At 44.8% G+C, this 27774-nt stretch overlaps 1 protein-coding gene and 1 long non-coding RNA gene across 6 annotated transcripts in view; both read left to right on the forward strand.

Moving 5' to 3' along the window:
- Positions 1 to 27774, forward strand: part of MOB3B (MOB kinase activator 3B) — a 98212-nt gene that overhangs the window by 44064 nt on the left and 26374 nt on the right. For 3 of the 5 annotated variants that reach the window (XM_083719922.1, XM_083719924.1, XM_083719923.1), the window contains exon 2: positions 7091 to 7659. In XM_083719922.1, the coding sequence (XP_083576048.1) occupies positions 7242 to 7659 (418 nt within the window). In that variant the 5' untranslated portion in view covers positions 7091 to 7241. The remainder of the gene's footprint in view (positions 1 to 7090; positions 7660 to 27774) is intronic. The other 2 variants (XM_083719925.1, XM_083719926.1) reach the window with 1 other exon arrangement.
- Positions 1 to 27774, forward strand: part of LOC310835331 — a 59048-nt gene that overhangs the window by 4900 nt on the left and 26374 nt on the right. The gene's annotated exons all lie outside the window — the stretch shown is intronic.

Consider the following 27774-nt stretch of genomic DNA (forward strand, 5'->3'; position numbering starts at 1 on the left):
GAATTGCAAGTAGCAGAGGCTCTTCTATTTGGGGAAATGGGACGCTGTTCCACCAACCCCTGTACCTACCCGGTTTCTTATTTACAACTACTCCAGAGGTTGTAAGCTGGCTGTCAGCTTCCTCCTCATTAGGCTCAGTGGGAGCCTATGGTTGAACTCAATAGGGAGGACAGCGGTGGCAAAATTAAAATTGGTTGTTTTTCTAGGGGGGAAAGTGCCGGAACTCACCGCCTCAAGTCGCCAACCCAGACACCGACGCCATCTTGAAACCAAAATCACGTGCCAAGATGCCAGGTTACACCATCTTATAGGGAGATTTGGCGCCTTCGCTCCTTAGCAGGGAGCGAGATGCGCACATACTGTTCCTTGCCTTGGCATGTTCTCCCCCTCCTTCAGTCATACAAAGCACTCAGATCGGTGCATCGCAAATAGTTTGAGTAACACAGTTAGCACAACCCTTCCGAAACGGCTGTGTTGCCCACACTTGCCTATTAGCCGGCTGCTTCCTTGTTTTATTGGCTCCGGAGCCCCCTACCCACCCCAAATGCCCACTTCTTGCTGTTTCTGATTGGTAAAACCATCCCACTTTCCTTGTCGATTTTTCCTGCAGCCCGTTGCCTTTTGGGGGTTGGCTCAGAAGGGCCTTCCATCCTCCACTGGGCGCCCGTGCCTGATCTGGCAGTGATAATTTTGCCTTATTTGTTTTTACGTGAATGGGCAGCCTAGCAACGTCGCCTATCTTGGCATGTCTTGTGGTGCTGGCGTCGTCAACACTTCCCACCATGCTCTGGGGCACGTACACTCAAGGCAGGGGGCGTGGCACAAGATGGCGGCACAAGGCAGCTGACAGAACTGTGTTCCGGCACATTCCAGCAGGAAAAAAGCGCCGGCTATGGCTCTTTCTACTGTTGGCCTCCTTGCCTTGCATCCTGCTAGACCAAATAGTCACTAGTCACCACTGAGTGTGATTTCTGCTGAGCCCCACCTCAATATACTCTCTAGACCCCTTGGAATCTAGAAGTGGCTTATCACAGACTTCTGTTAGGTTAAGCTGTTGCATTTAACAGCCAAGGTCTCTCCTCCTTTGCCAGTTTATATCCATTGTGGAAATGATCTATATATAATGGATGAATGCTCTTTTGGCTCTGCAAAAACCCAAAAAACCAAACTAGGATTTGCTAAATGTCTGGTAAAATCAGCTCAGCTCTTGTAGAAATCAGAGTTTCTGGCCTTCCACCCGGTATTTTATTTTTTAGTATTTAGCCTGTGAATGGAACATTTCAAATATCTGTCTATTTAAACTAGTGGAGATCGAATTGCCATTGAGCAGACGGATTAAAAAAAGCACACCTTCTCCTTTATCTCTAATAAATAATTGGCAGGGTAGAGTAAATGTTTGCTAAGAGTGAGTTTTCTCAACGTGGGTTCATCTTCACTTTGAAGATGTGGATGGAGCCTCTCGTTTTATATATTCTGGTCAGCTTTGCAGTTCTTATTACAGTGGTACCTCGGGTTCAGTACTTAATTCGTTCCGGAGGTCTGTACTTAACCTGAAACTGTTCTTAACCTGAAGCACCACTTTAGCTAATGGGGCCTCCTGCTGCCGCCACGCTGCCGGAGCACGATTTCTGTTCTCAACCTGAAGCAAAGTTCTTAACCTGAAGCACTATTTCTGGGTTAGCGGAGTCTGTAACCTGAAGCGTATGTAACCCGAGGTACCACTGTATATGTTGTCTATGCCATTGCGCTGCCTCCATCTGCATTTTCCGAAACTTCAGAGCAAGGAGAAACCTCCTATCTCATCTGGATTTAAATGGGAGGCGAAGTGGGCTACGAACAAAGGGTTAAGAAGCAAACATTACTTTGGCAATAAATTCTTATCTGTCAAGGGGTGGGGGCTGTTGTTGGCTGAATTCTTGAATGTCTCATCTGTTCTGCCCCTCCTAATGGAAGGTTGAATGAGGCTTAACCGTCTAGCATAAAAGGTCTTAATTTATCCCTCTCAAAACTGACTCAAGCTCGTTCGCCAAGCAATACACGTGCCACCACAATAGCTGCCTTCTATTGCTGGAGGAAGGAGGTGCCAGGTCGTACATGGTTTTTTTGAATAATGGCATATATTGTTTTACGGTCTGCAGCTTGGCATAATTGTTGCTCCTGTCCCTCTCTACCATGTTCACTATGTGCTTCTGAATCTCCAGTGATGGTAGAGGAAAGGTTACAGTGGTACCTTGCTTTAAGAACAGCTTAGTTTACGAACAACTTGGATTAAGAACGCTGCAAACCTGGAAGTAGGTGTTTTGGTTTGTGAACTTTGCCTTGGTTTAAGAACATGTTTCGCTTCCTGTTGAGTGTGTTCCATTTGTAAATTGAGACCCCCGCTGCTATGGGAAAGCGCGCCTTGGTTTAAGAATGCTTTGGTTTAAGAACAGACTTCCAGAATGGATTAAGTTTGTAAACCAAGGTACCACTGTACATAATAAAAACAAGAACACAAACACATCCAAATGGATGTTAAATCAGCCAAGCGCATTCAGATAGGATGCTAATCAGCCCAAGGCATGGTTGCAGAGAAACATTTCCACCTAGTGCCTTAAGCTATATAACGAAGGCACCAGGCGGACTTCCCTAGGGAGAGCATTCCACAAACGGGGAGCCACCACAGAAAAGGCCCCGTTCTTGTGTTGCAACCCTCCAGACCTTTCATGGAGTAGACGCACGAAGAAGGACCTCAGATTTCAGGGCCTGGGTAGGTTCATATGTAGAGAGGAAGGCCTTGAGGCATTGCGGTCCTGAGCTGTTTAAGGCTTTACAGGTCAGAAGCAGCACTTTTGTACTGGGCCCCAAAACTAATTGGCAGCCAGTGCAGTCGAGCCAGGATTGGCGTTATATGCTCAAACTGCCTTGCCCCGGTGAGCAACCTGGCCACTGAATTCTGCAGCAACTTAAGTGTCCGAATCATCTTCAGAGGCAGCCCCACATATAACACATTGCAGTAATCTAACCTATAGGTTACGAGAACATAGACAACAATGGCTAGGCCAGGGGCCAGCAAACTTTTTCAGCAGGGGGCCAGTCCACTGTCCCTCAGACGTTCTGGGGCCAGACTATATTTTGAAAAAAATATATGAACAATTTCCTATGCCCCACAAATAACCCAGAGATGCATTTTAAATAAAAGCACACATTCTACTCATGTAAAAACACGCTGATTCCTGGACTGTCCGTGGGCCAGATTGAGAAGGCGATTGGGCCGCATCTGGCCCCTGGGCCTGAGTTTGCCTACCCATGGGCTAGGCTATCCCTGTCCAGATAGAGGAGAAGCTGGGCCAGCAGAGGACCACTCCGTTGAGCCTCAGGCATGGACTTGGTGCAGACCTTGGCCACCATCTGAGAGACATTGAAACAAAGCTGGCATTCAAGGAAGGAAGAGGTGACTGGTACCAACATCATTAGGTCCTGTAGGCTGGCAGTAAGGTTCTGCACAGATCAGGAGCGGTGTTTGTGCTGGAACAATGCAAGAATTCTTGGCATCTTAGAGAGGCGGGAACATGCAAACCCCACAACTTTCCTGACCGCACTGAGATAGTTGGAAGCAGTTGCAAAGGATCCTAGTTGTTGTTGTTTAGTCGTTTAGTCGTGTCCAACTCTTCTTGACGCCATGGACCAGAGCACGCCAGGCACTCCTGTCTTCTACTGCCTCCCGCACTTTGGTCAAACTCATGCTGGTAGCTTCGAGAACACTATCCAACTATCTCGTCCTCTGTCGTCCCCTTCTCCTTGTGCCTTCCATCTTTCCCAACATCAGGGTCTTTTCCAGAGAGTCTTCTCTTCTCCTGAGGTGGCCAAAGTCTTGGAGCCTCAGCTTCAGGATCTGTCCTTCCAGTGAGCACTCAGGGCTCATTTCTTTCAGAATGGAGAGGTTTGATCTTCTTGCAGTCCATGGGACTCTCAAGAGTCTCCTCCAGCACAATAATTCAAAAGCATCAATTCTTTGGCAATCAGCCTTCTTTATGGTCCAGCTCTCACTTCCATACATCACTACTGGGAAAACCATAGCTTTTACTATACGGACCTTTGTTGGCAAGGGTATGTCTCTACTTTTTAAGATGCTGTCTAGGTTTGTCATTGCTTTTCTCCCAAGAAGCAGGCGTCTTTTAATTTCGTGGCTACTGTCACCATCTGCAGTGATCATGGAGCCCAAGAAAGTAAAATCTCTCACTGCCTCTATTTCTTCCCCTTCTAGGATCCTGATAAGGAACCATAAATCTGGCACCATATTCCTTGATGGGGAACTGGTGAAACTGTTTTAACCCCGTGGTTTTGGTGATGTTGGCACACACAAAAACCCAGTCCAATGCCCTTCGTTATATTCCCTTTCTCCTCTCTCGTTACGTTAATTGATTGCAGACTTTAGCTTGCAGCCAAATACATTTCCCAAGTTTGAGGAATTATCTGGGGAACAATCTCGGGGGAAACTGTTGGACCCCAAGTTTGCACAGAGGAAGGCGGAGCGGGGCATTCATGGCATTTTCAGAAGAAAGGCGTTGTTTCTGTGTTGCTTCCTGAGTTGAAAACTTGATCGCAGATGACCGCAGAAAGCCTTGGGAATGATCTCAGAGGCTTTGGTTCACCACAGAATCCCATGAAAGTCAGATGATCATGGAGTTTTAAAAATACTTTTCTACACAAGGAGGAAAGAGAGGAGGGGTGCAGTTTTCTAACTGAATGGTTCTCATGTGCCTTTTCCCACAGCTGTTGTTTTGATAAAAGCAGTTGAGATCTTTCCAGTCCAACAATTTTCCAGTCTTCAGAAGTTTATCAGAGTTTCTTGGTGACAAGATGAGTAACAGTTGTTGTTGTTTAGTCATTTAGTCGTGTCCGACTCTTCGTGACCCCATGGCCCAGAGCACGCCAGGCACTCCTGTCTTCCACTGCCTCCCGCAGTTTGGTCAGACTCATGTTTGTAGCTTCAAGAACACTGTCCAACCATCTCGTCCTCTGTCGTCCCCTTCTTCTTGTGCCCTCAATCTTTCCCAACATCAGGGTCTTTTCCAGGGAGTCTTCTCTTCTCATGAGGTGGCCAGTAGGGAACCTTTTTATCGAAATACAGTAGGGAACCTTTTTATTGAAATACAGCTTTCCCCTAAAACACATCGTTGTAGTGTTGAATATGTACTTTGAGTTTATGCAGAGCAGTGGCCCAACAGCCTTGCCACACCAACTGATTTAGAAGAGAACATGGAACATGCTGGAAGTCTTTAAGTCTAGGCAAATCACAAACTAGGAAGCAGTGAGTGGACAAGCCGGGAAGTTGAATGAAACCGGCTACTTCTAGTTTCCAGATTCTCCCTTTCAGTTGACACTCCTCAGCAGACCACCCCCTATTGCCATTGGTGAAATCTCCAAATCATACCTGCATCACAACCAAAATTGCTATATGTGCAAGGCTCTGATGTTGCAAAGACACCTCTCTTGCACCACCACCTGAAATGAAAACGAAAAGTTAACGTTGGTGGCAGTTGATAGGCTAGCAGTCACTACGGGGCCGTTCCTGTGACATAATGAGATACTGATCAGCAGTCCTTATTGTGTTTAATGTGTCAAGATGCATTGGAAAAGGGAGAGACTGTAATTTCTGGCTTATTTTTATTGTCCTTATTTTTATAGCTGTTTTTCCAGTCTATAAACGGGCAGTATAACAGAGTCAGCCTCTTGTCTCTCCATTTCTTAATTGTACTCAGGGTGGATAAAAATCAATGAGGTTATTTATTTATTTATTTATTTAAATCAAGTTTCTTTATTTAAATCGGATTTTTTAAATAAGATGCTTTCGGGGGAAACATCTTTCTAAAAATAGTTTTCTGTTTAAGTTACATTATAGTCTAAAGGCTGTTCATCAGGAAATAAGGATTTGTTTTAAGTTTTTCATGTATGCTAAAACTCAGTCTAAGTTGTTCTTTTAAAAACAAAAACAAACGTTTAACCACATCAGTTAACAAACATGGATACATATGCTATAATGTTATTGCTTTAGTTAAATAAATTGTTATTAAGGAAATGATTATTTTTCTCCTTCCAATAAAGTACAGTGGAAAAGTTGTCCAAATATAAACAGTTAACTTATTAAACCTCACAATCATTTCATAATTATCTGTCTTATGTATTTCTAATAGTATAACCAAATCAGTAGTTTTTGATATAACTGTAAAAACTACTCTGATAATTTATTATTATTCCAAAAATGAAACTGTCCTCTGGTCGTAAACCAGCAAGAATGAGTCTTTCTTTAAATAAAAAATAAAAAATTAAATCAAGTCTAACTAACTAATGATTTAAATCAAGACTTGCTGACTTGTGATTTAAATCGAGTCCACCCTGATTATACTGTTGATATGCAAGCCACCTTTTGGCATCCTTGGGATGCAGTGAGGTAGCATATACGGGACGAAAGTACCGGCAGCCCTCAAGTAGTAAAGGTAAAGGGACCCTTGACCATTAGGTCCAGTCGTGACCGACTCTGGGGTTGCGGCACTCATCTCGCTTTATTGGCCGAGGGAGCCAGCGTACAGCTTCCGGGTCATGTGGCCAGCATGACTAAGCCGCTTCTGGCGAACCAGAGCAGCACACAGAAACACTGTTTACCTTTCCACCGGAGCAGTACCTATTTATCTACTTGCACTTTGACGTGCTTTTGAATTGCTAGGTTGGCAGGAGCAGGGACCGAGCAACGGGAGCTCACCCCGTTGCGGGGATTTGAACTGCTGACCTTCTGATTGGCAAGTCCTAGGCTCTGTGGTTTAACCCACAGCGCCACCCGCATGGAATGGAAATGGAAATACCGCAGCCCTCAAGTAGAGCTCAGTTTAATTGAAAGGGGGTTGGGGAGAAGAGACTGAAGCTTGTCTGGCTATCTGAAGTGGCTTCTTGATATGGGTGTAACTCTGCATAAACCTATTAAGTAACAACACTTTTACCCCGGCAGACTTGCAGGTAAAGGTAAAAGCAAACAAAAAGCAAATGAGTGGATGTCAAATTTACCACCAACTTGCAGATTTTATTCATTCACGTTTTGTCTCTGAACTTTCAGGACCATGAAGTCTCCCAGGAGAACATTCAGCAGGAAGAGCTAGTGGACCAAAGGACCTCCTGCCGCTGTTGAAGACCACTTTTACCTTGGATATACCAGGGTATTCTAGTGCCTGATTGCCTGCTATAAGGAAACTTGAAGACTATAAGACATGTCCATTGCACTCAAACAAGTTTTTAACAAGGACAAGACATTCCGCCCCAAACGGAAATTTGAACCCGGGACCCAGAGGTTTGAGCTCCACAAACGAGCGCAGGCCTCGCTGAACTCTGGGGTGGACCTGAAAGCAGCTGTCCAGCTGCCTGGTGGAGAAGATCTAAATGACTGGGTAGCGGTTCACGTGGTGGACTTTTTCAACAGGATCAACTTGATCTATGGAACTATCTGTGAGTTCTGTACGGAGAGGACCTGCCCTGTGATGTCGGGGGGCCCAAAATATGAATATCGGTGGCAGGACGATCTGAAGTACAAGAAACCTACGGCATTGCCGGCACCCCAGTATATGAATCTTTTGATGGACTGGATTGAGGTGCAGATCAACAACGAGGACATATTCCCTACTAGTGTAGGTAAGTTTACACTTGTGTCTTAAGAATCGCATGCCGCACAACAGGGTCCTCTTAAGACTTGTCCGATATGGTGTTTGGCTCAACCAGCGGCCTACTCTTCAAAATCCCTCGCACATCCCTTATTTGAATCTCCGTTGGGTTTCCAAGTCTCCCCACACCTTGCAAAGCCCACCCAGCGGTGCTCTTTTCAGTCGGAGGTTGGAACAAAAACCGTGTGGTGGGGTTTGCAAGACCTAAAGAAGCATGGAAAGCCGGCTTCGAAGGAGAGGTATGTGAGGGATTTTGATGGTTTGGGGGGGGGGACACACCTGTTGGTCATGTGATGTCACTGTGACACCACATGAGCGACAGATGGGTTGCCAGAAGTCCTGTCACAGTGATCTGCAGGGTTCCAAAAAGCTGGTGTAAGGTCTTGGTGTCAGGTGTGCGTGCAGGAGCCAGGCCCTGTGATCAATAGGACTTTGCAGGACTGGGGCCTTCCTAAGTTTGTTCTCAAGTGGCAAGGCACGGCCGCACAGGTGAGGCAGATAAGTAATTCACCTGGTGGCAAGAGCTGGAAAGGGGTATAAGGTCACCATTTCGCTTCAGCTCTTGGCCACAACAACACACTTCCTGCCTTGAGCTGCTTGCTTCCTGATCCTTAAACTTCGGCTCCTTGATCCTTGGACCCCTGACTTCATGCCTCCTTGCTTCATGACCCTCGGACCCTTGGCTTCTTGTCTCTTGGCTTCTGCACCCCCGTTCCTGCCCCCACCCCGCCATCCTGCCCCCGGTCCTGACATCCCCTGCCAGGACTTTGATTGCCCGTGACACTTGGTTGATAAAAAGGTATGGAGAACTTGAATGTTTGCCATGCTTTGGGGGACATTTTGATTTGTCTCAATACAGTTGTACCTCGGAGGTCGAACAGAATCTGTTCTGGAAGTCCCTTCGACTTCCAAAACGTTCAGAAACCGAAGCACGGCTTCAGATTGGCTGCAGGAAGCTTCTGCAGCCAATCAGAAGCCATGGAAGCCCTGTCGGATGTTCAGGTTCCAAAAATAGTTCGCAAACCGGAACAGTCACTTCCGGGTTTGCTGCTTTTGGGAGTCAAAAACATTTGAGAACTAAGCTGTTTGAAAACCAAGGTATAACTGTATAAGCATTGTCCCAACTGTGGGTTTTGGAGTTTTATGGACCTAGCTACCCTTCCTTTTTAAGTACCTTTAAAGTTGAGTTTTGCCATTTACATGGATATACATGTGACCCTCAACTTACACTGGGGTTACATTCTGAGAATAGTGTTGAAAGCCAGTGTTAGAAATCAGCCGGGCCCTAATTTTAGACTAATGTCTATGTAACTTGGCAAAGTGTAGAGTAACCGTACTGTGATTTATCAGAAATATGTTATAGTGTGTTAGGGAGAAGGACGATTCACAGGTGGGATGTTCATGCCCTTGTGGCTTGTTGGATGGATTTGTTAGGAGACACTTGCAGATAGCAGAAGCTACAAGGAAATGCCAGAAATGTTCTGTTGTTTGGATGAACAGGTGGAAGCTCTGTTTCCCAGTGATTGCTCTGATTCTTTTTGTTGTGCATTGATGGGAAAGGCAACAAACTCCATTGTTAGAAATTAGCCAGGCGCGTTTTGCAACTGGTACCGGTCCAATGGCGACCATTTGTGGATCTCTGGATTACCAGGTTGGCGACTGGGGAAAGCAAACTGTCGCTTGGAGAAGGACCTGGAAGGTTTTCCTTGAAGCTTGAATTTCTTTTATTTGGGATTGTTTTATTTGATGTTTTAATGTGTTTGTAAACTGCTTTGAGATCTGTTCTTTAAAAATATAAAGCAGCATAGAAATGATATGGATAATAATGATAAATTCCACAGCCAAAAAAAGAGGGAGCCAGTGTGGTGTAGTGGTTAAGAGCGGTAGTCTCGTAATCTGGGGAACCGGGTTTGCATCTCTGCTCCTCCACATGCAGCTGCTGGGTGACTTTGGGCCAGTCACACTTCTGTGAAGTCTCTCAGCCCCACTCACCTCACAGAGTGTTTGTTGTGGGGGAGGAAGGGAAAGGAGAATGTTAGCCGCTTTGAGACTCCTGAAGGGGAGTGAAAGGCGGGATATCAAATCCAAACTCTTCTTCTTCTTCTTCTTCTTCTTCTTCTTCTTCTTCTTCTTCTTCTTCTTCTTCTTCTACATTCTATTGTGGCGACCGTAACCTGGGTTTAAGATGCCATTTGGTGATTAGATAATATATCTGAGTTTCTAACGCTACTTATGGAAGGATCAGTGCTTCTGAAAGCAGTAGGTGTTACACCAAGCCCCATCTTATTCTCAGCGACCAAGACATCTTAGACTAACCTTCAATGCCTCCCTTTCCGTGGAGGCGCAGGTTGCAGCCACAGCAAAGGTGGCATTTTTTCAATCTCCACCGTATTAAGCAGTTGGTCCCTTACCTTTCTCACCCTGATCTGGCCACTGTGATTCACGCGACGGTCACCTCCTGGCTTGATTATTGTAACTCGCTCTACGTGGGGCTGCCCTGGAAGCTGACCCAGAAACTCCAGCTGGTGCAGAAAGCCGCGGTGAGGCTCCTTACGGGGTCCTCGCCTTGGAAGCACATTCATCCAGTGTTATGCCAGCTGCACTGGCTCCCGGTGTTGTACAGGGTCAGGTTTAAGGTGCTGGTTTTGACCTTTAAAGCCCTATGCAGCCTAGGACCCACGTACATACGGGACCGCCTCTCCTGATATGCCCCGTGGAGGACCTTAAGGTCCACAAATGGCAACACTTTGGAGGTCCCAAGTTGCAAGGTTGTTAGATTGGTCTCAACTAGGGCCAGGGCCTTTTCAGTACTGGCCCCGACTTGGTGGAATGCTGTGTCACAAGAGACTAGGGCCCTGTGGGACTTGACATCTTTCCGCAGGGCCTGCAAGACAGAGCTGTTCCGCCTGGCCTTAAGTTTGGACTCAGTCTGACCCTTATGTTTCCCTCCCCTTTTAAAATGAGGCTGCATTTTAAATTGCATTTTAACCGGTATTTTAAATTGGTGGGTATTTTTGTATTATGTTTTTATTGTAATTTTACTGGTGTTAGCCGTCCCGAGCCTGGGGTATAAATAAAATGTATTATTTATTATTATTATTAATGAACGGGGCAAAGGCCCCACATGTGCTAAATGTGGGCCTATAAGGGGCAGTAGCAACTCCTCTATATGTGCCTGAACTATTTTGTAGTGAATTTCCTAGCTATTTGCCATACTTAAGACGCTCAAGAAAAGCAGGTGTATCTCTACGCAAGAAGGAACATTTTCCGGAATATTATTTGCGGTCTCCCTAAGCAATTGCCTGCTTCATTTTGTTCCTAAATCCCTGTAGTGTCTTTGTGAGAGATTGATTCCTTGCTGCCCCTTTCAGAATGAGTAGTTTTAAGGAACTGTATCTTTCCCAGCCTGCTCCGTCTTGTTCCAGGACAAAAGCCAAGAACAAAGAAATCAATACATAATCTCCTGCCAGCTTCCTCTTCCCTCGAGTCTGTTTCATCTCTGAAGGCAGCAGTAATAGCTAGGGGAAGGAGTTCCTGCATCAGCCTTGGGCAAACAAGAGTGCCACTATTTTAAAAGGCACGTCTGTAGCATGGGCCTAGCCAGGATTTATGTTTTTTGGGGGGAACAGGACACCCACCTGTGTCATCATCCTCTGTCTGGCACTGCTGAGCAGATTCGGAATGAAACATCTCAACAGCAGCTGCTTTGAATTACTTTCTTTTGACTCCCAAGTGCTCAGAAATACCTGTAAAAATCTTCCGTCATTTGAAAACTAGGAAGTTAATTGAGCATCAGGTAGTACTTCAGTTAATGAGTATATTTTGCAAAATCACAAAGAACACTCCTTTTCCCCATCTTGGTTTTTTTAAAAACATCTAAACTGAAACAAGTTTTATTGGATTTGGTGAAAACCTTTTCAGCACTTCCTTCTCAAACTCCTCCTTTTCCCCATACATACATAGTTTCCCCCCCACTGTTCACTAGGTACTTCTCCACCAATTTTACCTAAAAGAAAAGCTACTGGTTTTTTCACAAAAACTACCTCCATCGTTCCCCCTCACTCCTCACCTAACTCATTATAAATCATTTCTCAGAAGTGATCAAGTCACTTGTTAATCATTTCTTTCTTTGGGTAAATGAAACTCCTGTTTATCTTGCAGGAGAATACTGCCGTGTTCATTTCACAAGCACAGCCCTGCTGTTGCAAGTGCAAAGAGATAGAGGCTGGTGAGACTTTCAGATAATGGATTTACAGTGGTACCTTGGTTTACGAACTTAATCCGTTCTGGAAGTCCGTTCTTAAACTGAAACTGTTCTTAAACCGAGGTGCGCTTACCCTAATGAGGCCTCCCGCCGCCAGTTCCCTTCTACCGTTTGGCTTCTGTTCTTAGACCGAGGTAAAATTCGCAAACTGGGACACTACTTCCGGTTTTGCGGAGTTCGTAAACTGAATCGTTCGTAAACAGGGCTGTTCTTAAACCGAGGTACCACTGTAATTCCTGATTTCACTGAGCTCAATGCGGGGATGACCAGGAAAGTGTTGACAGGAAGGGTGCCCCTCCTGTATCCTCGAAAGGGTGTGCTTTTTTGCTTTTTTTTTTTAGGAAGGAGAGGGCTTGGCATGGAAATATCTGACCCATGACCTGGCATGGCGTCATTTTGGATGCCATAGTAGTTGCGGCCAGGGTGATGAGGCGGCAGAATCTGCCAAATTGGTCCTCAAAGCCTTATACCAAGGAAGTGGCCGTAAAGTTCTCTGTGGGCCATTGGCCTTGGGAATTACAGTGGTACTTCGGGTTACAGGTGCTTCAGGTTACAGGCGCTTCAGGTTACAGACTCCGCTAACCCAGAAATAGTACCTCGGGTTAAGAACTTGGCTTCAGGATAAGAACAGAAATTGTGCTACGGCCGCGGGAGGTCCCATTAGCTAAAGTGGTGCTTCAGGTTAAGAACAGTTTCAGGTTAAGAACAGACCTCCAGAACGAATTAAGTTCTTAACTCGTGGTACAACTGTATAAAATGTACAAGTCGTCACCAAATGTGCCTCATCAATCAGGGATAGGGACCTTGTGGCCAATGTGGCAACGAGACATTCCATTTTGACAACTGCACCCTTGGTTTGAGGAGCCACGGCGGCGCCTAGCTTACTGTATATCTTGAGTTTCTAATGATTCAAAAAGGTATTAATGAGAAATGACTATCGGGAGTGGCGTTTGAGGGTTAAACCTGCCCCTGTGGCGAGCCTTGCCCTGTGGGGCATGAGAAACAGCAGGAAGAAGAAGAAGAAGAGTTTGGATTTGATATCCCGCCTTTCACTCCCCTTCAGGAGTCTCAAAGTGGCTAACATTCTCCTTTCCCTTCCTCCCCCACAACAAACACTCTGTGAGGTGAGTGGGGCTGAGAGACTTCAGAGAAGTGTGACTGGCCCAAGGTCACCCAGCAGCTGCATGTGGAGGAGCAGAGATGCGAATCCAGTTCCCCAGATTACGAGACTACCGCTCTTAACCACTACACCACACTAGTGGGTTTCCAAGTCTCCCCACAGCTTGCAAAGCCCACCCAGCAGTACTCTTTTCAATCTGCAATTTGGAGGTTGAAACAATAACCATGTGTTGGGGTTTGCAAGGCCTAAAGAACCAGACCAATAGAGTGGTACCTAGGTTTAAGAACAGTCCGGTTTAAGAACGATTCGGTTTACCAACTCCGCAAAACCTGAACTAGTGTCCCGGTTTGAGAACTTTACCTCGGTCTAAGAATGGAAGCCAAACGGTGGAAGGGCACTGGGGGTGGGAGGCCTCATTAGGGAAAGTGCGCCTCGGTTTTAGAACAGTTTTGGTTTGAGAACTGGACTTCTGGAACAGATTAAGTTCGTAAACTGAGGTACCATGGAAGTTCCATCTAGTTCAGTGTTCCCTACATGGAATGGCAGGAGCTGTCCAGGCAGGAGTTTCTCCTACCTGGTGATGCTGGGACCTTCTGGTGACCTGTCCCTGAGGCCCATTTGCTTCACCTGTCCCTGTTCCTCTTTTCATGGATGTGGCAGCTCCTTTGTCTCTAGAAAGGGACTTCCCCCACCCCCGCTGCAGTGGATGGTGTGAGAGGCAAGGACTTTCCCAGACTGTGTATCACAATGGGTCAACGTGGTAACTTTTAAGGGTCTAGTTGTGTGGCTGGGTGCCTAGTTGTTAACAGTGAATTACAATTTGATGCTGTGTGGTGTTTCAATGCAACACCCCCTAATTCGATTCTTTTAGGGAAGCACGTTTGTGTTTGTTTGCTGGATTTGTGCTCCATTAGCGAAGGGACTTTGCAACAGGAAAGTCGGCGAGGAATTCACAGAAGCCGTAGATGTTTTCTGGGTTAATCTTATTAAAGCCACCCTCTTTAATTTTGCATGCATCCATGCGCGGTATTTAGAGGAGGATTTCAAGGAACGCAGTTAAGTAGGGCTTTGGTTAAAGAGTCGGTTGCAAAGGGGTGGGAAACAATTTCAGGGAAAGCCCAAGCCTGCTTGGACAAATAGCTGCCCCCCTTCTCATTCTTCTGTGCCTTATGATGGATAGTATTATGGGATTGGGTGATATTGGGGATTACCCCTATAAAGTTGGAACCTGGAAAAGAAGACAGTTAAAATGGCCAAACCATTTTATTCCATTAGGTAAACAGCCAGGTCTATTAAGTACTTCCTTTGTTATGTGGACTAGGAACAATATGTTGCCCCAGGAACTAAATATCTGGAGGCAAGGACAAAGAGGGCCTGTCTTTCTTTCTTTCTTTCTTCCTCCCTCCCCTCCCTTGGCTGGAGTTGATGCCATGGAAGTGGGCTTCTTGTGCAGAAGGGTAGGTAAAAAGGTAAAGGTAAAGGACCCCTGGACGGTTAAGTCCAGTCAAACTTGACTATGGGGTTGTGGTGCTCATCTCGCTTTCAGGCCAAGGGAGCCAGTGTTTGTCCGCAGACAGCTTTCTGGGTCATGTGGCCAACAGGACTAAACCGCTTCTGGTGCAACGGGACACTGGGACGGAAACCAGAGCGCACAGAAATGCCGTTTACCTTCCTGCCACAGTGGTACCTATTTATCTACTTGCACTGGCCTGCTTTCGAACTGCTATGTTAGCAGGAGCTGGGACAGAGCAATGGGAGCTCACCCCGTCACGGGGATTTGAACCGCCGACCTTTTGATTGGCAAGCCCAAGAGGCTCAGTGGTTTAGACCACAGCGCCAGAAGGGTACTTGCTGTGCACATTCCCAGCTCTTTATCCTCCACTGAGCCCAGGACACATTTCAGGCCAGGCCAAAATACTCAAGGAAGGTATGAAGCAAGGGCAATGAGGTGTGGCTGTTGGAAAGATGGTGTGGCCTCCCTAGAACCGGACGGAGAAGTCTGGAAGGCTGGATTTAGCTCCTCAGCCTGCGGTTCTTGAACCCTGAACTAACAGGAACACTCATAATAAAGTTGCAATTTCAGCAGTGGTGGACTTTGGGCTTTAAAATCTCAGCAGTGCCCCATGATCCACGTGTATATACTTTGTAACTAAGTCTGCCTTCTGCGATCCAACTGTGAACAGAATGTGAGTAAATTACCTTTATATACTTTATACAAGATTGTGGCGTGTCTATTCTTTTAAGAGGGATATATGGGAACTTACCAGGAACCTAATATTCAGAGGCTTAAACAAGCCTGCAACTAGCTACCTGCTGTATGTTTAAAAGGGGAATGCAAAACTCTGCGAAGTTCTAGAACTTGCTAGCGCAAGTTAGGAAGGATATTAATAAACAATATATCCTCTCCTGCCTCCCTGAACATTCCCACACCATCTTCTGCTGGTGGGAGGAGATGTCTGTTTTTCTTGAACATTCCTTACAGCTGTTTGACTCCTCTTGTTCCCTTGATCAAGGATGGTATTCATGACAATTCAACCCGCACACTGTCTTTGGGTTCACCAATCAACACTGAAGCCTTTGTGCATTTCGATAGCTAATAATGCCAGGCTGCGTTGTCTTATCCCTGAAGCAGTTTCTGTCAGCGCCTTATATTTGTGAGGAGCCTATTCCGAATCAAGAGAACACCTTCTATCTCCCTCTCATTGTATCCAAGTTCCATATCTCCTGTCTTGGAACAAGAAGCTATATGCTTTCATTCTACCCTCCACCCCCCGTTTCTGTTATATGAAACAAGCCAGAGTATTTGTTAAGACCAGATGTCGCAACACTATTTAATCATTACGTCTAATTACAGTTAACTTCCCCCAGCAGCCTCACGTGAGCTGTCTGGATTTAGTGGACCAAATTTTACTTTGCTAAACTGAAAAGATAGATGTGTGTCAGATAAGTAAAGAACTGGAGCCAATTATAAAATTTCCTTTTGGAAAGTTTGAGCTTGCTTACCACTGAATTAATTAAGCGACAAGAAGCCGCTTTCCTTCACATAGCAACTAGCAAGTATGTGTTTTATCTATGCATGTGTGCCTTTTTGCAAATGCTACACCTCAACATTTGTCAGTGATTCATCCTCCTGCATGGCAGCTGTTCTGATGCATGCAAACGGTTTTTCCATATGGAAAAAACACAGTGGGTCCCTCCCTCTTCATGCAGTGATCATAGCTATTTTTTCTAGAAAAAGTGATGCCGGAACTCACCATGAAGTGCCACATTTTTAACATTGGCTGTGCGCGCGCTGGTACTGAGTACCTTTGAGTGCCACCAGGAAAACCCACTGGCCAGAAACCACATGAGAAGTGCTGGAACTGAGTTCCTGTGAGTTCCTCCTAAAAACAAAAAAGCCCTGCCTTGGGCCCCCAAATTTGGGTGCAAACCAGCACCTGTGCACCTGGGAATGCCATTACGGCTTAACATAATATTGTTACTGGTGGGATTTTATCCACGACAGTGGCCAGAGCAACCACTTCCAACAGATTGCAATGCTTCCACACCCCTTTGCATTTAACACAAGATTTATCCTATTTCATTTATTATTCCTTGGAAATGAGAGCTATTCCATTAGATTTCCACAGGTGGCTTTTATACTTGTGCGAAAGCTCCAACAGAATATGGAAGCAAACAGGGAAGCGTCAGGAAACAGAGTCAACAGCCGTGTGAATGCAACCTTAATGCCATTAGAGTGTTAGTTACAGCTTGGTCTGCCTTGCTTGAAACAAAATAAAAAAATTCCTTCCAGTAGCACCTTAGAGACCAACTAAGTTTGTTATTGGTATGAGCTTTTGTGTGCCGTTGCCCTCAAAGTCTCCGAATGTTTCCCCCTCTCCCCTTTGGTATAGGGTGAATTTTGTCACACAAAATTGGGGAGGAAAATTGTTGTCTCAACACTAGACAACCCCCCCCCCTTAAAATGGTAATTCAGAGAAGGCTCTGAAACTATTAAAATCATTTGACACTTAAACAAAACACCCCAAAACCTGCTGGGTGAAGGCAGAAAGGAATGGCTGAAGATCTTCTGCTGCCAAACTCCTGGCGTGGGAATAGGGTCGGTTTTTGCAATGAACTCCATGAGGAAGAATAGAGAAGACACGGTGAGGAAGGCATATGTGCAATGGGGGGTTGCAAAGAAACGGCTCACTCTTGCTGAACCAGTTTGCCTGCTATTTCCTTGCGCCTGGGGATCACTTTTGCCAGACCTATGTAAATTTAATGGGCGCTTGTCTCGGCTGACAATTGAGTGCCTGCTGGAAGAGGAACAAGATAGCGCAGCTCAGCAGATGCCAGAGGTTAAAAACGCGAGGGATGGAGCTACAGCAGAAGAGCTAATTTCAGCAGCCCAGCCGACTGCTTTCTTCCACGTCCCACCATCTGGCAAATGGCAAGCACCCCGCTTCATTTTATATCGCGTCACCCTTTCATGTTTAATTGGTGCTCTAGCCTTGCGCAGATGAATTCCATAATCTGCAGGCAGCGCTTTAGACAAGACTCGCTTCTTGCAAACTCAGTGGGCGTCAGGAAACATAGGAACGTAGGGAAAGGCAGAGCTACAAGGTACAGAGGCACGAGGCTTTGTGGGGTCCCTGATACGACCGGGAGGGCCTCTTGTTATCGTGTTTCGACTTAGGGAAAATAAAACCCAGAAACACCCCCATTTTCCTCAGTATTTAGCCCACGTACAGAACGAGGAGGAGTTTGGATTTGATATCCCGCTTTATCACTACCCGAAGGAGTCTCAAAGCGGCTCACATTCTCCTTTATCTTCCTCCCCCACAGCAAACACTCTGTGAGGTGAGTTGGGCTGAGAGACTTCATTGTAGGAGCTTCAGACCTTCGGCTTCCAAAAAGCATTTGCAAACCAGAACACTCACTTCCGGGTTTGTGGTGTTTGGGAGCCGATTTGTTTGGGAGCCAAGCCGTTCGACTGCCAAGGTAGCACTGTATTTTTGAATTAAGGACAGGGTAGGTTTTCACTTGCAAAAATTCTGACACCTACTGCTGAGTAGCTTTGGGCATGTGTGAAGTGCCTCTCCTTGGAAAGAATACAATTTCTTTTCCTTGCCTGTCCAGATGCACTGTGGAAACCAGTATCCTATGCCTCAGCCAGCAAACGTGCCCCACAAGAGAGGTAACGGTGGGGTGCAGAGGCAGGCAAATTCTTGTTGAAGAGTTTCTGCTCTGGGCTGGCAAACTTGCTTGCATCGCAGCCGAGGGTCTAACACAGAGAAGTATCCTTTCGCTTGCTTTTTTTCTTTGCAACTGGTGCAGTGCTAACCCAGAAGCAAGACCAAGCAGTTGCTAGGAAATGCGCCAATCGACATGCCGGATTCACGTAATTAGCAGACCATTGCATAATGTGCCATTTTGGCTGCCCGGGGTTTGTGGATAGCGGCACATGGCAAACGAACTTCTGTTTCAGCATACTTTTTGCCATTAAAGATAATTAACCAGTGTGCATTTTATTTAGGGCATTTTCAGCACAGCTGGGAGTTTTAAAACAGAACAGGGCACTCACCTATAGCAACCTTGTCTTGTCAGGAATGTGCTTTGGGTTGTTTTGGTTCATATCCAGGCCATTGCTGACTGCAGAGCCAACTTTTTCTTGCATGCCAGTATTCCTTGTAGCCAAAAAAAAAGCAAGGGGTGGATCTAACCTCATCTGGCCCCCCCCCCCCGAAAAAGCCCACATTTCCTTGGATACAAATCTTAGGTGTGTGGTTTAAAAACAACAACACCAATTTCAATTATGAAGAAATAAAGTGATACATTAAAAAGAAAGAAAGAAATGCAAAAATACAATGCAATATATTCTCATAAATTCTTATATAAATATATATGTGACTATTGTAATACATACACTAGTGGCCAAAATTGTGGAAACTTTTTTGGGGCAAGTGTATTTCTGAGGTTTGATAGCTCATAACACCATTTTATTTTTTGAGAAATACCATAACCATTGATATGTAATTTTATGGTATTACTCCAAAAAAAAGTGGTGCCAAAAACAAGATGACACCTGATTGGCTTTCTATAAACACTCCCTTTTCTGGTTATTTTGATAGAATACAGATAATTGGACAAACTTTGTTGCATTACATTCTTCATTAAACTATCTCTCCATTGATACATATTTTTATGGCATTAGTCCAAAAAATAAATAAATGGTGTTATGAGCCATCAAACCTCAGAAATAGTTTTTCCCAAAAGGTTTCCAGAATTTTGGCCACTAGTGTATGTAGATATTAATAGCCTACTATATTTTGTATAGACTTGTTCCAAATGTCATATTTATCCAAGCAAAGTCTCCATCTGTAAGCAGTCTGTTCAGAAAACTGCAAGTGTTGTTGAATTGTCAATCCGTTGATTAAAGGGTATTGTATCTTTATTCTTCCAATCCATCAATTGGCCACCATTAGAGCACGTAGAATCCATTTTCGCTGTTCCATTAACTTCCATACAATAGGTATATAATTAAAAAGAATATTCTCTGCTGGAAGTTTTAACTTTCTCTGTAGAATCATACAGCTCAGAAATTTCTCCCAACACTTAGTAAATATAGAACATTGTACATTTGTTTCAAAGGGGCACTTTCCTTGTCCCTTCTCCAGCAGGAAGCTACCTTAGATAGTCCTTTTTTATACAAACGTAAAGGAGTCCAGTAAATTCCTAATATTGTTTTTTTGTAGTATAAGCAGTGCTTTTTTCTTGAAAAAAAGGGTGGAACAACTCACCACGAAGCGGTTCATGCCCAATCGCAGTGCCAACGACCCCAGGCTAAATGTAAGATGTGATTAAGAAACTCAAGCAGACGGTGATCTAGTTTAGAAATGGCCACAACTTTATTGGGTTACAGATATAGATGGATTTTTCGCTCAATCATTGGGTATATATTTGGCGGGGATCAATTATTTAATTTAAAAAATAGGTAGGGGAACTCAGTTCCTGTGAGTTTCTGTTCAAAAAACCCATGAGAATGATGATGATGATGATGATGATGATAATTATTATTTATACCCCGCCCTCCCCGGTCAAAACCGGGCTCAGAGTGGCTAACATCAATTCAGGCAATCAATTAAAATGCATCCTAATTTTTTTAGTGTAAGGTCCATTGATACCTTTGATATTGAGGCTAAAACACTTCCCCACTGTCTAGGAAATATTGAAAGTTTTGATTCTTAGTTCTCATGGGTGACCAGGAGAGTGAAAGAGGCTCTTTGCAGGTCATGCTTGCACCAGATGTTGGTGGCAAACCTGGGCTAAAGGTAAAGGGACCCCTGAGCATTAGGTCCTTTTGAACTGCTAGGTTGGCAGGAGCAGGGACGGAGCAACGGGAGCTCACCCCGTCGCGGGGATTCGAACCGCCAACCTTCTGATCAGCAAGTCCTAGGCTCTGTGGTTTAACCCACAGCGCCACCCGCGTCCCTTGGGTAGCCACCCCCATTTTGCATGGTCACCTGTAAAGCTGGAGTCCTTAGAGCAGGCAAGGCCAGAGTTGGCCCTCCAGCTGTTTTGGGACTACAACTCCCATCATCCCTAGCTAACAGGACCAGTGCTCAGGGATGATGGGAATTGTAGTCCCAAAACAGCTGGAGGGCCAAGTTTGGCCATACCTGCCTTAGAGGATCTTGCCTGTTCATAATTGGAGAAACAGGATGCTGCAGGGCCCCTTAAATCAGTTTTAGGGCTTACTTGCTCACGACTGGCTGGGCCCTTTCAAAAACAACACAGAGAACCCATCTCTTGCAGTATGCTATCCATTTATTTCACATAAATACAGACCCCAAACCCCACACGGCTACTTAAAATAAGCTGTCACACCAGGAAACCCGAAAGAATGCTTTGATACTGAAGGCACTTTCATAAGTTGAAAGAATCAGCTTCTTCCAAACATCCGTGGGAGTTTTGGAAAGCGCATCTTTGTTGATAAGAATGGATTCCTTTCGATGCTGTGATGGGGAACCCACTTTCCCCCTAGAAGTTGCTGAACTACAAACCCCACCATCCTACAAACCATGCTGATTGGGAGCTGACAGAAGTTGGAAACCAACAACATCTGGAGGAGCCCCATCCCTGTTTTAGTGTGTGTCAGGGTGGATTTGATGTAAATCAAATAGATTTAAATCACTAGTCAATAAGACTTGATTTAAATCATTGTTTTTCCAGAAAGACTCAATCTTGCTGGCATAATCTTAATATTTACAACCAGAGGAAGGTTTCATTTTTGGAATAATAATGTTCTGAGTAGATTTTACAGTTATATAAAAAATGACTGATTTGGTTATACTATTAGAAATACATAGACAGGTAATTATGAAATGATTGTGAGCTTTAATAAGTTATCTGTTTATATCTGGACAACTTTTCTGCTGTACTTTACTAGAAGGAGGAAAATAATCATTAGTAACAATTTAAACAATTTATTTAACTAAAGCAATAACATTATAGCATATGTATCCATGTTTGTTAACTGACGTGGTTAAACGTGTTTTGTTTTGTTTTGTTTTAAAAAACAAAACTTAAGACTGAGTTTTAGCACACATGAAAAACTTAAAACAAATCCTTACTTCCTGTTGAATAGCCTTTGGACTATAATGTAACTTAAATAGAAAACTGTCTTTTAAAAGCATTTTATTTAAAAAATCTGATTTAAATCAAAACAATCCGATTTAATTTTTTTAAAAAATCCTATTTTTAAACAGCTTTTTAAATTAAAAAAATCATTGATTTTTATCTACCCTGGTGTGTATTCATGTGCTTGCGGGTTTTTGGTTTTTTTGAGGGGGGTGGAGGTAAGGGTGTGAGCCTTGAGGCATTATGTTGTGAAGTGAAATCCCGAGGTGATTCCTTGAGGACTTTTGAAAGTGACCCGGAAAGTTAAATGGGTAAACAAGAAAAGCACTTAGAAGAAGTGCTTTGCATATCTTTAGGAAAGAAGTGAATCAGATACACCTCACCGCTGACGCATGGTGCTTCATCCTCCCTACTCATGAGTTGAGTTCACATGGCCACTTCATTGAACAGCGGCTGCTCAGACACGTTCAGAACTTGAAATTCTGCCTCTTCTAGTGAATCTATGTTAACCACACAACATGAGAGGTCCGGTCTTTCACGCTGTTCTAGCAGCTGCTGCAGAGAGCATATTTAAGGGTGGTGAGATTTCGTGTGCTGCTTTCCAGGCGTTCGTCTTCCCAGAGGGTCGGTAATGTTGACCCAGGAAGGACCTGTATCTGCAGAACGACATGGACTTGACTCACAAAGAACGACAGGTCGTGGCTTTGGAGAGATGATCAAGCTTAAGTCTCCCAAGAAGCAGGCGTCTTTTAATTTCGTGGCTGCTGTCACCATCTGCAGTGATCATGGAGCCCAAGAAAGTAAAATCTCTCACTGCCTCCATTTCTTCCCCTTCTATTTGCCAGGAGGTGATGGGACCAATGGCCATGATCTTTGTTTTTTTGATGTTGAGCTTCAAACCATATTTTGCGCTCTCCTCTTTCACTTGCTTTCAAAAGTGTGATCGGCTTCAAGATGGACTCAGGATCTGAACCACAGTATGACTGCTACCCTGCACAACTTAAATGAAACTAAATGATGATGTTGTAAATAAAAATATGCCCTTTTCCCTTATGGGGTATCCAAGAGCCCATATAGAGTCCTTACATAGGTTCCCTATTGGTAGGAGAAAATAACAGAGGCCAACCAGAGAATATTGAGAAGCAAAGCAGCTAGTAAGCTTGATCTTTATTGATCTGTTGCAACAGGGTGCTCCCCTCACACGCAGGAGAGGAAGAGGACCCCCAAAATTGCTGTGCAAGGGCTTATAAAGACTTTTGAAATTCCCATTCTGTAGATCAAGACCACCCCCAGAAACATTATGCATACATCACAGAAGGGGTGTAACCTAAGACCACCCCTCAGATACATCCCACCTACATCACAGAAATTTAAATGTTGTTTTTCTCTTGTCCTTGTTTATCTCCTGTCTGGCAGGTTACTTGATTGGATTTCCTGGGGAGCCTGGCCATTCTTTTGTAGTGGTAAAATACTTATTTCCTGGGCCAGGTCACAGGCTCACACCTTGTATCTTAAATGTGTCCTTAAGACAGGATTTGTGAGGAAAGAGACAATGGGGAGACTTTTCCATTTTGACCATGCAGAGAAACATTTGCTCAGTTTAGGAATCAAAATGGTTCCAGGTTGGCTTTCCTGTGCTGATCTATGTACATGTGGTTATGAACGTTGCCATATATCTAAAATCATAAAATTCCTATCACAATGACAACAATTGTTTTATTATTTATACTCTGTCCATCTGACTGGGTTGCCCCCCGCCACTCTGGGCAGCATCCAACACATATAAAAACATAATAAAACATCAAACGTTAAAAACTTCCCGAAACAGGACTGCCTTCAGATTGCTTCTAAAAGTTGTATGGTTGTTTATTTACTTGACATCCGAAGGGAGGGTGTTCCACAGGGAGGGTGCCACTACTGAGAAGGCCCTCTGCCTGGTTTTCTGTAACCTCACTTCTCTCAGTGAGGGAACTGCCAGAAGACCCTTGTAGGAGGACCTCAGTATCTGGGCTGAATGATGGGGGTGGAGACGCTCCTTCAGGTATACTGGGCCAAGCCATTTAGGGCTTTAAAGATCAGCACCTACACTTTGAATTGTGCTCGGAAACATACTGGGAGCCAATGTAGGTCTTTCAGGACCGGTGCTTTGTGGTCTCGGTGGCCACTCCCAGTCACCAGACTAGTTGCCGCATTCTGGATTAGTTGTAGTCTCCGGGTCACCTTCAAAGGTTGCCCCACGTAGAGTACACTGCAATAGTCCAAGCAGGAGATAACCAGGGCATCCACCACTCTGGCAAGACAGTGCCCAGGCAGGTAGGGTCTCAGCCTGCATACCAGATGGAGCTGATAGACAGCTGCCCTGGACACAGAATTAACCGCTGTGGACATCTATGAGTTCAAAATGACTCCCAGGCTGCACAGCTGGTCCTTCAGGGGCACAGCTTGAAAGTGTAGAGCTGCCCAGAGTGGCTTTTAAACGAAAGCTTTAAAGCTAAACACATTTAAAAACAACAAGCAAAAGCAAAAAACCCTGTAGCTGTTTTATAAGACTCTGTATCAGCTGAATATTTTATCATGAAACCAGTCTTGGCGTGATAATCAGCTTGAAAACAAGACGACTGGAAGCTCTGTCTAAATTGCAGCTATTTTGTTAGTGATTTCTGTGCAGTTTGACCTCATCAAGGCATGGCATTTGGCCGCTCCTCTGAATTGCTAATAATGATGCATTGTTTTGAGCTCTGAGCTTCATTAGGCCTCCTCCGTCATCGCTGGTCGCAACTCTAGGCAACTTAAGAAGATTAGCATCAATCCCGTCTGGGTAGCATCTCTTAATGTCTCAGCATTTCGACAGGGTTATATGAGCTTTTTAAAGGAACTCGTAAAACGGGAGTGGATTGTGTGAAGCCCCCCAAGCAGCCTTGCATTGGCAACCAATGTTAGATTTGGGAGTCTTGGACAGGGAACCTGGCCCCTGCAGTGACGGCTTGGAGCTTGAATGTTTTACAGTCCCGATAACAGTAGTTCTTCCCCCTCCCCCCGATTGGGGATCCTTTGAAACGAGGAGAGTGCAGGGGTCACCCAAGCACATGTGACGTTTTGAGATTTTTGAGACGGACGCCTGCCACAAAATGGCTGCCTCGGGGCATGAGGCATAACCCAAAATGTCTACCGCATCTGAAAAAGACAGAGCCATCGAACTATGTGGACACCCCCTTCGCCCAAATCAATGGATGCCGCTGCCATGTTTGCTTGCAGTGAGAAGCTCTTCGTTCAGAAAGGGAGGGTGTCCAATCCTGGCAGCCAGTGAAATGTGAGCATGTTTAATGTGGGACAGGATAAGGGCGGATCTACATTTCCATTTGCCCCACTGCTTTCCCCCGGGGGAAGCCTGTAGTTTGGTGCCAAATCAGAGCAAATGGCAATTGGGTTCTCTGCAGATGTTTGCTTGTTCCAATATTTATCCTAAGAGCCGTTTTTTCCAGGGAAAAGGGCAGGGCAAAGGCAAGCCCACTTGGACCTGTACCTAAAAAGTGTGGGGCAAGTGGGAAACCACTTAAACCCATAAACCCATGCTTTCTCGGCATGCAACAAGTGGAAGAGCCCCTAAGCTGATGCAAACAGGAGCTGAGGAGGTAGAAACAGTATTGCGTGCATTTCTGCGGGTTTTTGACTGGGTGGCCCTGCAGGTGTTACTCCCATCAGCTCCAGGCAGGTTTGCCAATGATGAGAGATGATAGGAATTCGAGTTCCCCTGCATCCTGTTGCTGGGCAGTGATTCGGATCTGAGATCTCCAAGGCTGTGTTTTGTAAACAAAGAGAGCTGGGCCTGTCGCAAGCACATGAGTCAAAACTGCGGTTAAAATCTGACCCTTGGAACCTGTGGTTTTTTTCTGCCTTCCTGCTAAACGCCAATATTGCTGCTGACACAACATTTATCTGTGGTTAAAGCGAGAGGGATGATGCTGAAATTTGCTTTGGGAAGTTGGGAAATGGAACAGATGACCTAGTAGTCCATTTGCAACCCCTGAACTAATAAAAGCCACTTTTTGGAACCAGTGGTACCTCGGTTTTTGAACGCCTCTGTAGTCAAATGTTTCAGAACTCGTACGCCGAAAACCTGGAAGTGCCTCAGTTTTAGAACGCGTCTCGGAAGTCGAACAAGAAACACGGCTTCCGTTTTGAGTTTTCCGTATTGAGACTTGCGTTTTGAGGCTTTCAGTTTTCGAATGTTTCAGAACTTGAACGGACTTCCGGAGCTGATTATGTTCGAAAACTAAGGTACCACTGTATAGTGGAATATTGTACAAGTTCAGCACCCATTTCCATATTGTTTGCAAGCGAATTTCCCCACCGGAAGCAAGTACCACAGGAATGAGCCCTGAGCTTCCACTATTGCGTCACGTGAAAGCTCAGATATATGAACTTAACAATTAAGGGAAATTCATGGAAACAGAATGAACTACCATGTCAGGGCAGCCAAAGCAGAAAGATGGGAATTTAGAGGGGGGGCGGATCCATGCAGATAAACTCTACATGGGAATTTTCAGAAAGTCGCATAACCCACTGCATATAGAAAACTAGATATTAGACAGAAAGGCTCTCACATTGGCCTCCCCTATTGTTTTCTGTGTATTGTGAAGCCTGTTTTCCCAGGAGGGAATGTTCAGACATGCAACTCCTCCCTGTCGTCTGATGCAGTCCACAAACAGCTTGATCACCTTCCCAAATGTTTGTTTTAGAACATGCCAGAGGTATAAAGGGAAATGTCTGCCATGAGTACCAGCTTTTCTCCTTTTTGCAAGTTACTACGTGTCTTAAAGTCTGTTAGATTGTGTGTGGTGTTTGGGGTGGGGGAGAGATTATGATGTTTTAATTGTTTTCTCTACATTTAAGAGAAAGGCACCCGTGTTAAGAAATCTGACAACCAGCAATCGGTTATTTGAATGAACCCTATATTTACTAGTAATTTTGGCAATGGCATTGCTCTGATACTGATCTGGCTTCTCACTTTGAAGCAGCAGCTGTTACTGCCATACGCACGTGAGCTGGAAACATTAAAACAAGTGATGGTGCATTTGCAAAAAAACCAGGATGGGTAGGAAGTGGGTGGGAATCTTCCTTTAGAATGTGGAAATGAAGGGTTTACTTGTTATCTTTTCTGTCATCTGCTGGTCTAGATGCCAGCTTCCCCTGTGATTATGAGAACTCAGCAGTTAATACACACGTTGTCAACCTCCTTCCATTCATTTTATATAGGCAGATCCTGCGTCTGTATGTGTGTTGAAGAAGGAAAAGAAGATTTTTTTTCTTTTGAAGTTTCCGAGCGAAAAGTGACCAGTGTGATAATAACCTTGAGCATTTGAGCAAGGGCTTATCAAAAAGTTGACATTTAGAAAGTTAAGATATACTGATGAGGGAGGATCTTGTAGTCCCTTTTTTCTGTTCATTCTTTACTTCCTTTGTTTATTTCTTGCATATTAGTTTGCTTCTTTTACCGTATTGTGAAAAGAAGAAGCAATTTAGAACAGGGAGCCTAATTGCTTGGTTGTATTGTTTTCTGTTCCCTTGGCAGTTTCTTGTGGTGTCTCACTAGCAGCGCAAACCTATTCACGTTTACTCGAAAGTAAATTCCGTGGCCTTCAATGCAGCTTACTCACGGCTGAGCGTGTTTTCGGATTGCAGCCGAAGAGTGTTGGTTTATTGATGAGAACATTAGATATTGAAATAAATATTTATGGGATGGGAGGCGGGGAGGCAGCAGAGGTAAGAGCACAAATTACATTGGCAGTCAGTTGATAAAGATGAACAAGCGTTCCTTGAAGCTGAGTCGGTTTATGAATCTGGTTTTCTCTATGCTGAAACACAAGGGACACAGGTGGCGCTGTGGGTTAAACCACAGAGCCTAGGACTTGCCAATCAGAAGGTTGGTGGTTCGAATCCTTGCCACAGGGTGAGCTCCCATTGCTCGGTCCCTGCTCCTGCCAACCTAGCAGTTCGAAAGCACCTCAAAGTGCAAGGAGATAAATGGGTACCGCTCCGGTGTTTCCGTGCACTCCTCTGGTTCGCCAGAAGCGGCTTAG

This window comes from Podarcis gaigeae, assembly GCF_964106915.1.
Source record: "Podarcis gaigeae genome assembly, chromosome: 17".
NCBI classification, from domain to species: Eukaryota; Metazoa; Chordata; class Lepidosauria; order Squamata; family Lacertidae; genus Podarcis; species Podarcis gaigeae.